Below are 13420 nucleotides of genomic sequence, written 5' to 3' on the forward strand. Positions count from 1 at the left end.
TTTTCAAAAAAACAGTTTTAGTAAATGATTTTTGTATTTTTTAGGAGAGACATACCATCCTGCATTTTTCGTCAGTCTTCTTAGGGTATTTCCTCAAAAAAATTGAGCGAAAAAAATCGTGACATCACCTTCAAATTTAACTTTTAAACTTAAAAATTGAAAAATGACATAAAAGTGGCGTGTATTTTTGTTTCAGTGTATGTTTATCAGAAAGCCCGTCCAATTTCCTACAAGTTTGTCTTTGACCACTTTTTGATACGATGCAACGGCTTCGAGATACAGTAATTTTTAAATTGCAAAATACTAAAATATTTAAATTCCTTACGCCCTTCTCAAATGTTATTCTCGAGTACTATTGGCTACATATACACAAAAATGACTTATATAGGCCTAGGATAACATGTCTACAAAGTTTCATTGAAATCGGAGAGGGTCGGGTACAAAAGTACCAGAAAAAATCCTGATTTGAGTTGGAATTGCCCTATTACAGATAAAACTGCTTTTTTATAATTTCGAAAAACATTATAAAAACTTACTTTTGCTTTAAAGATTTAAAACTTAAAAAAATATAAAACTCACTTTATATAATTCCAGAAAAAATTATGCTTAGTCCTTTAAAAACCATAGAACTGAGCAAATTGAAAAACGAAAACAGCTGAGATTTATTTTTTTCACTAAATAATGTTCAAGAAGCTGTGCACTTTCAAAATAGTTTAGTGAAATTCACTAAAATTGAAGGAAAACCTGAGTGAAATTCACTCAAATCTGACGGATTGGCTCAAACATAGTTTCTGTAAATCGACTGATTTTCAACTAAACAATTACAGTTTCTTCTTTCTGACAGCCGTCTGACTTGACATTTCCACCTTGGTACAGTGCTGCCAGAAGTGTGATTTGAATTGACATGTCTACTTCATATAAGGTTTCCAGTCGATTTTTGTTTTTGTTTGTTTGCAACAGATCTGCTTTCTCTGCTGGTTTTAAAGGCCTACCGCCCGATGACAGCTAACATATTTCGCAGGCACATTGACAACTCGAGCTTGATCTTGGTTTGCCTCAGGACACTGTGACAAGGAGTTCCTAATTTTTGAGTATAATTATATATTTCTCACTGGGCCTTAATGAATAAAGATTTTTGCATTTTGAACAAATATCTGCTTGTAATTAAAAATGCAATCAAACACTTATTTGCAAACAAAAACGAAAATAACCTAAAGAAAACATTCAAAACAAATAATTTGCAAGTGTGCATCGTGTAGAAAGTGACAGCTTGTCTTTTTTCAGTTTGACTTTATCCAGTGGTGTATAAATCTTAAAGTGTTTAGCGTAAATAATTCAGCTTTAGATCAGTTTGATAGCTGAGCACCGTACAAAATGAACTTACTCAAGAATTTGTTGATTGAAGAATAACAATTTCATTTATTTATGAATGATTACCAAAAATTTGAGTAACACACCTGAGCACATGACAACTGTCATTCTAATATTTTTCTACAATCTGCAGTGTCGCCAATTCCTTAGTTTTGATAGTTTTAAAAGTTTTTCTAGCAAAAAAACGACTAAATTCGACAAACCACTATCATTACACGCTTAAACTAACTTCCTTCCCCCCTTTGGCAAGCCAAACATATTCCATTTTATTCCGACCCGGCAATCAAATAAAACTTTCCCGCTCCGTTCGGAAAAAGGAAAAACTTTTTCCCCAGGACGGGGGTTTTTCAATGGGGCGTGAATTAAATTTACAAAATTCTCCTCTCATGCACAATTGTGTAAAAACCCTGAAGGCTAAAACAAACACACTCTCGGGGCAGTTACGAATCGGAAAACACATGTACAGAGTGCTCTTGAAAAAACCCAAAGTAAACGCTTTCGGAGCGGAGAATAAAAACTAATCAAACCATGGGTGAAAATACTATAGTTAGCGCGGGGACAAAAAAGGCCCCGGGAACGGAATAAAGTTTGGCGTGTGGCGTGTGGAGTGTAGAATAAATTTTCGTAACGAACCAACCAACTAGCAATTTTGCCGTGCCTTCACGATGAATTCATGAACACAAATGAACGAACAAGGGGAGGGAGGGGGTTGGCCTCAGGGTTTTCCGGTTCCGGCGGCAGCCGAGGCGACAACATTCGCTAAACACATTTGGAAAAATATTTTGCATTCTTAATTGAGAGGAGCCCAGTATGGGTTTTGCGCGCTCGAATGCACCATATTTATTCTGGGGGAGAACACAAACACACACACCCACAGCGTGACAAAAACACGTGTGAGTAACAACAGCAGCAAAAACACGTGCAGCGCGGAACAACCCCGGTGAAAAAAATACGGCTGGGAGGAAAAAAACACATCAGTTCTAAGCGCTTTTAAGCGTGTGAAATGACAGAAGAAGAAAAAAGAATCGCTTCATCTACATCATTGGTGCCAATTTGCAGTTTGGCAACACGGCAGCGGCAGCCAAAACATATGCTCGCTGAGCTGTGTTAGTGTGTGTGTTTGCTAATTGCATGCATTTTATTTGCACTGGGACGCGAGCGCTCAAAACTGTTTTGCATACATCTGTATGCGAGTGGCTAATTTACATCGTTTAGTTGATTTTCTGGGTGCACTGTTTGTTTTTTGTTTTGAGATGCGATTTTTTTTTTCGTTTTTGGGAGGAATTGACAACCTGTTCAATAAAGGGTTTCTAAGCTCGGTGGAAAAAAAATATTTTTTTGCGTAATCGCGTTCTTTTTTCCTTGTGTAAACAAAGTGCTGTCAAAATTTAATACCTTAAAACACACTAAACCAAAATTAGAAAAATATTTTTTGTTAAATTTCTTAGGCGAATTTAGGGGTTTTTTTCAAATTAAAAAAAAATCAAATTTGAGCAACTATGGGCACTGTTAAAAAAACCTCATATTTTTTTTTAATTTTACAAGTTGTATGAATCAAAAAATTTAAGATTTTAAAGAATTTAAAGAATTTAAAGAATTTAAAGAATTTAAAGAATTTAAAGAATTTAAAGAATTTAAAGAATTTAAAGAATTTAAAGAATTTAAAGAATTTAAAGAATTATTTAAATCTTGTTTGAAGAATTGTTAATATCTTAATATTTATCAAGTAGTTTAAAAAACAATAATAAAAATGAAAACCGCTGATAATTTTCTACCTTTTTTGAAGATGAATAGAAAAATCGACAGTTGGAATCTCATTTCAAATCTTCACCGCTTCCTTTTCTGTAAATAAATCTCCTCCTTTCACTGACATTCCCCCATTCAAATCACCGCGCAGAAAACTTTAATTAATTGATGTAACAAAACACGCTCCTCTTTCATTTTCCAACGCCCTCTCGCTCGAGGGCGCGCGCGACAAAAGCTCGAAACTTTAAATGAAAGGTAAGCGCTGAAATTGACACCCTCTTTGCCATTTCCGGCCACACCTCTCTTTCATCCAGAGAGAGAAAGAGACAAACAAAAAAAAATCGGTTCCCAACGAGCGAAAAACTATTTTCAATTTTGTTTATTATTCCAAGTGTCGATTTTCGAGGAGGATGCGCCCCCTTGAACCTTTCCCACCGGAAGAGGGCGCTCTCTATTGACACCTCGGCAATTGAAAACAGGAAATTGATTAAAATAGTTAAGCTCTTTTTTGTTTCCATTTTCTGATTCGATTTTCGAAAGTGCGGTGTGGAACGAGCGGGGCGTTACATTGAGGAAGCGGGGGGGCGTAACGCTAATTTGACGTTTCTGGAAGCGCAAAAGGGCGTAACGCAAATTTTCACGTTTTATTGTTGCGGTCGCGGCCGTAAATGGCCAACTCCCCCCTCCCCTCCAATTTTGGGTACACAAATTAGTTCCAGCTGGATTGGCCCAGTTTTCGGTTTATCACACACCCGTGGCCAAGGTCCCGCCCGGGGCTACGCAGCTGTCAAAGTGACGTAACGGGGGAGGTGGTAGCCACTGAAGTGGCTTCCCCCACGGGCTTGTGGTTGCGAATTTTCATCGGCCATCACACACACTGCGTGTGTGTGGGAAGGTCCAATAACCAAGTGACCTCCCCCCCCCTCGAACCCACCCTCGGTAACGCCACTGTGTGGCCACCGAGAGAGGCCATTGTGCGCCATTAGTTCTGATTTAAAGCAAATATGTACACATTTTTACAACCGACTGAGCAGCTCGGACTCCACGGTGGTATCAGTTTTCGATTAACTTGGCCACTTGGAACGATGAACGGGAAGAGAAGAGGAAAGGGGGGCTGGGGCTCCGCCCCGGAGGATTATCTCCGAAATCCACGTGGAGGCAATTGGCAACACACTCGGCTGCGAGTGCAACTCGGTGTGAATGGTGCGGTTTTGTAACATGACGCGTCAATTTTCTGTGCTGCAAGCACGGAGGGAAATTTTGTTGGAAATTGAACTTTTGAAAGTGCTGAAAAACATAAAATAGGAAATTTCTTTCATTGGACAGTTTGCGAATTATAATTCTAGGATTTCTAATCTTCTTTCCAATTAAAAATAAATCCGGAATTTTTTGACGTGTAATTTGAAGTCATTTAGGTCATTTAGGTCATTTAGGTCATTTAGGTCATTTTTGTCATTTAGGTCATTTAGGTCATTTAGGTCATTTAGGTCATTTAGGTCAGTTTTGTCATTTTGTCTTTTTTGTCATTTTTGTCCTTTTTGTCTTTTTTGTCATTTTTGTCATTTTTGTCGTTTTTGTCATTTTTGTCATTTTTGTCATTTTGGTCATTTTTGTCATTTTTGTCATTTTTGACTTCTTTTGACTTCTTTTGACTTCTTCTGACTTCTTTTGACGTCTTTTGATTTCTTTCGACTTCTTTTTACTTCTTTTTACTTCTTTTGACTTCTTTTGACTTCTTTTGACTTCTTTTGACTTCTTTTGACTTCTTTTGACTTCTTTTGACTTCTTTTGACTTCTTTTGACTTCTTTTGACTTCTTTTGACTTCTTTTGACTTCTTTTGACTTCTTTTGATTTCTTCTAACTTCTGTTGACTTTTTTTGACTTCTTTTGACTTCTTTTGATTTCTTCTAACTTCTGTTGACTTTTTTTGAATTCTTTTGACTTTTTTTTTGACTTTTTTTTGACTTCTTTTGACTTCTTTTGACTTTTTTTGACTTCTTTTGACTTCTTTTGACTTCTTTTGACTTCTTTTGACTTCTTTTGACTTCTTTTGACTTCTTTTGACTTCTTTTGACTTCTTTTGACTTCTTTTGACTTCTTTTGACTTCTTTTGACTTCTTTTGACTTCTTTTGACTTCTTTTGACTTTTTTTTATTTAAGCTTCTTTGACATTCTTTTTTAAATTTTTGATCCGATGTTTTTTATTCTTTTGTTTTCATTTGTTTACAATGTTGTCGTGTTGACAATTGTTGTCATTCGTCTATATTTTTTTATTTTTGTTGACAATATGTCGACCTTTATAAACATTCATTGATAATGGCAGATATTTTTAAATAACTTGACGTTTATTGAAATTGGATGTAATTTGTTGATTTTTTTTCGTTTTTGTTGACATTTTAAAGATGACATTTTGTATCTTGTCTGTTGTTAAAACATTTAACACTTCTTTTAATTTCTTGACGTTTCTTAATGTTGTGTTACATTTCCCGTAATTGTTTGACATTTTCTTACATTTCTAGTAATTTCTTGACATTTGGTGACATTTTCTAGATTAAAAAAACTTTTTCTGACATTTGTTGACATTTTTAAAACTTTTTTTTACATTTCTTCACATTTTTCAATATTTTTTTTGCTTTTACTGACATTTTTAGACTTTCTTGTAATCTATTTATTGGCATTTCTAGACATTTGTTGTAATATTTTGTCATTTCTTTGTATTTCTAGACATTTCATGAAATAAATAAAACACTTTTTCTGTCATTTCTTGACATTTTTTTTACATTTTTGACACTTCGTATAATTTTTGACATATCTTAATATTTCTTAACATTTCTTAACTTTTGCTGACAATTCTTTCTACACATTTCTTGACATATCTTGACATTTTTTGACATTTCTTGAAATTTCTTGACATTTCTTAACATTTCTTGACATTTCTTGACATTTCTTGACATATCTTGACATTTTTTGACATTTCTTGACATTTCTTGACATTTCTTGACATTTCTTAACATTTCTTGACATTTCTTGAAATTTCTTGACATTTCTTAGCATCTTCTGACACTCATTTTTGTTTACTTTAGTTGATTTAAATTGACACTTGTTTACTGACTTTCAATGACTTTTGTAGAGTTTTACAAACTTTTTTTTTGTTGACTTTTGTTATTTTTTCTTTTCTTTTGCTCAAATTTCAAACTTGTTTGATGTTTTCAATCACTTTTGTTTATTATTGTTTTGTTTTTATTGATATTTGTTTACTTAGACATTTGTTGTAATATTTTGTCATTTCTTTGTATTTCAAGACATTTCATGAAATAAATAAAACACTTTTTCTGTCATTTCTTGACATTTTTTTTACATTTTTGACATTTCGTATAATTTTTGACATATCTTAATATTTCTTAACATTTCTTAACTTTTGCTGACAATTCTTTCTACACATTTCTTGACATTTCTTGACATTTTTTGACATTTCTTGAAATTTCTTGACATTTCTTAACATTTCTTGACATTTCTTGACATTTCTTGACATTTCTTGACATTTTTTGACATTTCTTGACATTTCTTGACATTTCTTGACATTTCTTGACATTTCTTGACATTTCTTGACATTTCTTGACATTTCTTGAGATTTCTTGAAATTTCTTGACATTTCTTGACATTTCTTAGCATCTTCTGACACTCATTTTTGTTTACTTTAGTTGATTTAAATTGACACTTGTTTACTGACTTTCAATGACTTTTGTAGAGTTTTACAAACTTTTTTTTCGTTGACTTTTGTTATTTTTTCTTTTCTTTTGCTCAAATTTCAAACTTGTTTGATGTTTTCAATCATTTTTGTTTATTATTGTTTTGTTTTTATTGATATTTGTTTACTTTGTAAGTTTTTCTTGATTGACAGGTTGACGTTTGCTGTTTTATTTTGAATCTTTTGTTGATTTACTTGTTGGCTTTCGTCAATTTTTGGTGATATCTGTTATTTTTTGTTTGACAGATGGTTAAAAAGAATTAAGGGATCGTGCTTTTATTACGTAACGGAGTGGGGGGGAGGTGTTGTTGAAGGCTGTGTAACGCTCTATGCAAAAAAAATGTATGAAATGTTATCACAGAGAACAGATGTACATCTTGGTTCTAACTTGTGTGTAATGGCCTATCTACAATCACTTAGCTTAGAAAATTTCACTTAGCTTAGGAATTTGAATCAATGGAAATGAATCTGAGTTTCTACAATGGAAAAGTAATCAAATTAGAAACTGACGTTTGGTTTGGAAAATTTCAAAAATCTACGGTAAGTTGACGTTTCCATATCAAAGGTAAACAAACAACTGCATAGCAACGTATATCAGCCCAGCAAGTTTTCTAAGTTGATTGTGGATGACGAACGTAAGTTGCAGACTTTCCTAAGTAACTACTTTACTTAGATGTTCTAAGCTAAGTGATTGTAGATAGGCCATAACCCGTGTAAACTAAAAAAAAATGCGTTGCATACAATCTTGCATCAAAGAAATTAGAGTGTGCAGGATACGCTTGGCGGCGCCACCGTCGCGGCTGAGAATACTTGACTTAACAATTAAAAAGGCTCAATAATCTCGAAATAAAATAAATGTTAATCTCGTTTAAACATAAAATTCACTTCTGTATAATTCCAGTTGACTAAAAATAATGCAAAAATTCATTAACATTAACAAAAGCATAACAGAAAATTCATTCGAAAATTATTTTTCAAGTGACAACTTAAAATAGTCCCTTTACACATGTTATGTCCGATTTCGTTTTCTTTACCTTCTTTGGCGCGTAAAATTACAACCCTCTGATAAAGGGCAGTTAGACATTGGTCTGATGTCGTTCATACGGAATGTTTTATGCAGTGATTAGATGGTCCAACGTTCTGCTACTGTATAGGCCATCATGATTTTGGAAGTGGCGCTATCTAGGCGGATGGTGCACACCCTAGCTCTTTTCAACGTATTTTGGTTTGAATTTTTACACACGTTTTTCAATGCTGTTTGTTCAATGATATACATCTGTTCTCTGTGATGTTATTCCGAGAAGGGAAGGGGGATCAAAAATTCCAAATTTCGCGTTATGTAATAAAAGAACGCCATTTTTGTAAACAGATTTTTTTTAAATTGATGGATCTGCAAACGAACAATGTATAGCACTTTTAGAATCATTTATTTGTGAATCGATCAAAACTGATCTTAAAAGGGTTTTGTCTACATTTTATTGACAACTTGCATGCAAATTTACTGACAGTTGTCACATTGATTGTGTTGCCAGTTTGGCAGATTATCAATAAAACGACAACAGAAACAAAAATTTAACTTCATTTTCTTAAATTTCTGTCAGCTGTCACAAAAACTGTGTTGCCAGTTTCATTAAATTTTATATAAAATAAACTTTTTTTCTTGCCGTGCACCCAAAAATCCCCTTAATGCCGCATTACCGTTCCGGTCAATCCACGTAAATCCCCCTCCCCTTTCATGACACACGCACTCACCGTCGATTCCACGTGCCCTCCAGCCGTGGCACACGTGTGTAAACGACGCAAGATATTCACACACACGAAACGCTCTCGTTTTTCGCATTTACGGACTCGTTTGTGTTTATTTTGCAGCTATTTATTAACGAATGAATTAACATTCCATTTCCCGGAAGTGGCCACGTGTGCGACCTTTTTGGGGGAGGAAAACCGCACAATTTCACACCAAACACGGCGACGTCACCGCGGCGTCCTTGGCCACCGCAGGTGGCGGCCTCTCCCGATCGGCGCATTCCAGCCGGGCCCGGTTACAGCACAGCTCGACAAACGGTTCACTTTGAAGCGCCTTGAAGGCCACGATCGTGAGGGCGGCCGTGAAGAGTAGGGTAGTGGTGACTTGGCGAAGGGGGGAGATTCGGTGGAAGATCCAACCTGCGGTTGCGAGTTGGAAGCTGGCGTGGAGCAGCGAGGTTGGCAGCACTGGACGATGCTGCGTGAATTGACAGTTGAGGTCGACGTGTCGGGCGCGGAGCAGGGTGACGTCGAAGAGGATGGCGCTGGTGAGGAGCAGGAAGTCCCAGCAGGAGGAGAGGAGGGTTAGGTCGTAGAGGTTTAGGTAGAGGACGGCGCAGGCGGTGATGAGGGTGCGGGTGGTGAGGAGGACGATTGGGGCGTGGGTTGTGGGGTGGGTTAGAGAGAGGGCGAAGGGGAGGTGCCCGAACTGGGCTGCTTGGATGGTTGGGTCAGACCCGATGAAGAAGTTGTTCATGGAGCCGGCGCCGTAGCAGGCGGCGATGATGGGGAGTTCTGGGGCGCAGATTCCGACGAGGTGTTCGTAGAGCGGGATCAGGACGGTTTGGTTGGCGGAGACTACGTCGTGCGGGAAGCAGCCGAGTTCTTTGGTGGAGATCAGGATGATGAGGAGGGTGAAGGTTAGGGCGCAAAGGAGGAGGAAGTCCTGTTGGTTGGAGGTGATGGCGGCTTGGATGGCCGGCAGGTTGAACCAGACCTTCGCCAGCCAGAAGCTCATGAAGAGGGACTTCATGTAGACGGCGAAGGTCGCCGTGGTCCAGGGGACGCTGTGACAGTTCAGGGCGGTTAGCAGGGCGTTTCCGAAGAGAGCGCAGTACGCCCTCCAGACGGGGTCCAGCGGGACCATGCGTTGCTGCTGCAACAGGATGCCCAAATACTCCAGAACGATGTCCGAGGCACAAACCGACATGTAGTGGTTACCCAGCACGGACACCAGAAACTGCAGGTGGGCGTAAATGCTCGCCATCGGCGAGCCCAACGAATCCGCCACCAGCCGGAGCGACTCGTTCGGCTTAGCTGAAACGAAAACATTTGTAAGGTTCCCAACTCAACGCCTACTGTGGTGAACTACCTAACCAAACCTCGCGCGAGCTAGCCAGGTAAACAAAGTGTAACGCCAGCACGGATCCGTCGCCCGCGTAACGCAGGTAACCGCCGGCGTAACTGCTCCTCCGGAAGGTCCCCTCGGCCAGCTTGGATCCGACGCACAGCACGACACTGGCGACGAACGTCGAGATCAGAAACAGTCGACCGTGGACGTCCATTTCCGGGCGGGAACTAATTAGCGAAACGGGTTCGACTCTGCGGCATCGCGATTGCACCGTGTAAACGCGGATTGATTTCAGTGAGTTTGAAGGGACGGGCGCCTTGTTTGCCGATAGATTTCCCTGTGTAAATATTTGGCCCGACGGATTACAACGGGATTGTGGAAGGGGAGGCGAGGGTCAATGCAGCTCAAGTTTACATTGTTTTGATTTGGGTTTTGACAGCTCATGTGGCACAGCCCTACTCAAGCCAGCTGTCACTTCACACACTCGCGGAATCTTATCAACTCTTGGGTAGTTACTTTATGTTTTAACCCCAACTTCCCGCACCGAAAACCCCCGGAACCGATGCAGCAGATGCGCCTCCACGTTCCTTCCTGACTTGTGCAGTGGAAATCAAATTTAGAGCCGGAGTGGGCGCAATTTGCATGGATTATTGCACTAAATGGTAAGCCAATATTGGGCGGCTTGCCGCGCCGCTCTTCACCCAAGTGTCAAATCTACTCTCTCTCTCTCTTCTCGAGTGCGCAATTTAGAGGCCCGACAGCTCAAACGCGCTCCGTCACTTGACTTCATTGGGTGCGATAACATTACAGTATTTGAGGTTACACCAACCTAACCTCATCATTTCGCCTTAAAAATGATTTCATTTCAAGCACCTTTCCACACATTTTCATCACTTTTGACAGGTAAATCGCGCGCACCAAGCCAATCTGGCCACACTGGCAACCTCAAACAAAGCTTTCACCGACTTCAATCATTCGCTAGGAACGTATAATAACAATAACAATCAGCAAAAGGTGATGACGCGCGGCGTGATTGCAATCTGACAGACAACGAACGAAGAGTCCTTGTCAATCTCTTGGTTGAAATGTTTGATTGACAGCTGGAATTAGGAAGACCCTTAAACTCCTTGCGGCATGCAAATCAAAACAATCAGCGTTAACGCCCTTTTTTGACAGCTCCGCGTCGGACACGCTAAATTGGAGTTGGTCAAACTTTTAAAATTCATCACCTGACCAGCAAAATAAAGTGCATTTTAATCCGGCTGGCTCAAAATGCAATTCCAATTTCCAACAAATATTAAAACTAGGTAAACCTCTGTGCCATTGTCTGTTTGGTTAGACAGTCCACACTCCCTGCCCTGACTGACAGCCTCTCACTTACTCTCTCCCTCTCAATTTATGAGGTGGGCTTCCCAGCCACAACCCATTTGGTGTGCCATCTGTTTAACCATAATAAACATGCAATTGTAGATTTAAATAACCTCTATTGGAAAACGATATTTACCGAAACCAACGTGTCTCTCCAACCCCTCCCCCCCTTTCCAGTTCATATTAGAGTGCTGGCAGTTGAATTGGTGTTTTTTTATTTTTCAAAAACGAAAATTTAAGCCTCACCGCCACCCCCTCTTCTGTAAAGCAATATTGATTAAACAAAGCAAGCCCTGGCCGTAAATTGGTGTTGATTTTCTCACCTGGACACACACACTCGCCGCTCTGAACATAACCAATAAAGCATTAAACCTCAGCGACGGGAGCGCTCGCGGTGGCCGAAATTGGCAGCCGAGCTGTCAGTTTCTGGGTTGGAGGACGCGGTCATTTTGAATGACTCGTTGTTGAGTTGTTTTTACGCGGATTTTGACGAAAACTAGTTAGTTTTTTTCGAGTGATTTTATTTGAATCCTGAAGGAAGTATTAGACTATGACAAACTAACAAACTCGCACTGTTTGACAGTTTGACATTTCGCCTGCTTTGTTTGTTTGTCTACGTTTGTTTGAAGAAACGTCAGCCTGTATTCTTGCCCAAACTTTGCGTTGTTTGCGAGTATGCCGCAAACAATTTTGCGAGTTTGATAAACTATCAAACACCAAAAAGTGCAAGGTTGTTTGATTGTCATAGTCTTATACCTCCTTGACAAATCAACAAAAATCGGGTAAAATTCAACAACAACAAAATGAGTGCAATGGAAACACCTAAAACTAATTTCTCAGTTAAAATAACTCGTAAATTGTAAAAAGAAATTAGCGTGTAAAAAAGTAAACATAACTAAATTTGCTTTGATTTGAGTAAAAAAACTTTACTCAAATTTGGGTACATTAATTGCTGTGAATTGTCACTTATGAGTCGTAAGCTGTAACTTGAGTCGTGATCATTATCATTGTCACTTGTCCCTTGCAACTTGTCACTTTTGTGACTTTTGTGACTTTTGTGACTTTTGTGACTTTTGTGACTTTTGTGACTTTTGTGACTTTTGTGACTTTTGTGACTTTTGCGACTTTTGTGACTTTTTTGACTTTTGTGACCTTTGTGACTTTTGTGACTTTTGTGACTTTTGTGACTTTTGTGACCTTTGTGACTTTTGTGACTTTTGTGACTTTTGTGACTTTTGTAACTTTTGTGACTTTTGTGACTTTTGTGAATTTTGTGACTCTTTTGACTCTTGTGACTCTTGTGACTTTTGTGACTTTTGTGACTTTTGTGACTTTTGTGACTTTTGTGACTTTTGTGACTTTTGTGACTTTTGTGACTTTTGTGACTTTTGTGACTTTTGTGACTTTTGTGACTTTTGTGACTTTTATGACTTTTGTGACTTTTGTGACTTTTGTGACTTTTGTGACTTTTGTGACTTTTGTGACTTTTGTGACTTTTGTGACTTTTGTGACTTTTGTGACTTTTGTGACTTTTGTGACTTTTGTGACTTTTGTGACTTTTGTGACTTTTGTGACTTTTGTGACTTTTGTGACTTTTGTGACTTTTGTGAATTTTGTGACTTTTGTGAATTTTGTGACTTTTGTGACTTTTGTGACTTTTGTGACTTTTGTGACTTTTGTGACTTTTGTGACTTTTGAGTTTTGATTTTTGATTTTTGATTTTTGATTTTTGATTTTTGATTTTTGATTTTTGATTTTTGATTTTTGATTTTTGATTTTTGATTTTTGATTTTTGATGTCATCGATTTGTGAGTAAATTAGTTTTGAAATGAATATTTATGGTTTGTGAGTCGTTTGTCTCGTGAAATTAAAATAGGTTTTTGATAGTGATGTTCCATGAACCAATGTTATCGATTTGTGAGTTGAAATTCATGAATTTTGAGTCATTGTTGAAAATTTGAGATGAAAATCATGAGATGTGAGTTGATATTCATGAGATGTGAGTTGATTATCATGAGTTGTGAGTCAATATTCATGAGATGTGAGTTGATATTCATGAGATGTGAGTTGATAATCATGAGTTGTGAGT

At 38.1% G+C, this 13420-nt stretch overlaps 2 protein-coding genes across 7 annotated transcripts in view; one reads left to right on the top strand and one right to left on the bottom strand.

The window, feature by feature from the left end:
• LOC120416924 (sex determination protein fruitless) overlaps positions 1–13420 on the top strand; it is a 456860-nt gene that overhangs the window by 206394 nt on the left and 237046 nt on the right. The window lies entirely within an intron of this gene.
• Positions 8638–10659, bottom strand: LOC120416926 (uncharacterized). Its single transcript, XM_039578839.2, has 2 exons — positions 9985–10659; positions 8638–9929 (listed from the first exon to the last, which is right to left on the bottom strand). Exons 1-2 carry the CDS (start codon positions 10175–10177, stop codon positions 8821–8823), a joined length of 1302 nt encoding a protein of 433 aa, XP_039434773.1. The 5' UTR covers positions 10178–10659; the 3' UTR covers positions 8638–8820.

This window comes from Culex pipiens, chromosome 1, assembly GCF_016801865.2.
Source record: "Culex pipiens pallens isolate TS chromosome 1, TS_CPP_V2, whole genome shotgun sequence".
In the NCBI taxonomy this organism is placed as follows: domain Eukaryota; kingdom Metazoa; phylum Arthropoda; class Insecta; order Diptera; family Culicidae; genus Culex; species Culex pipiens.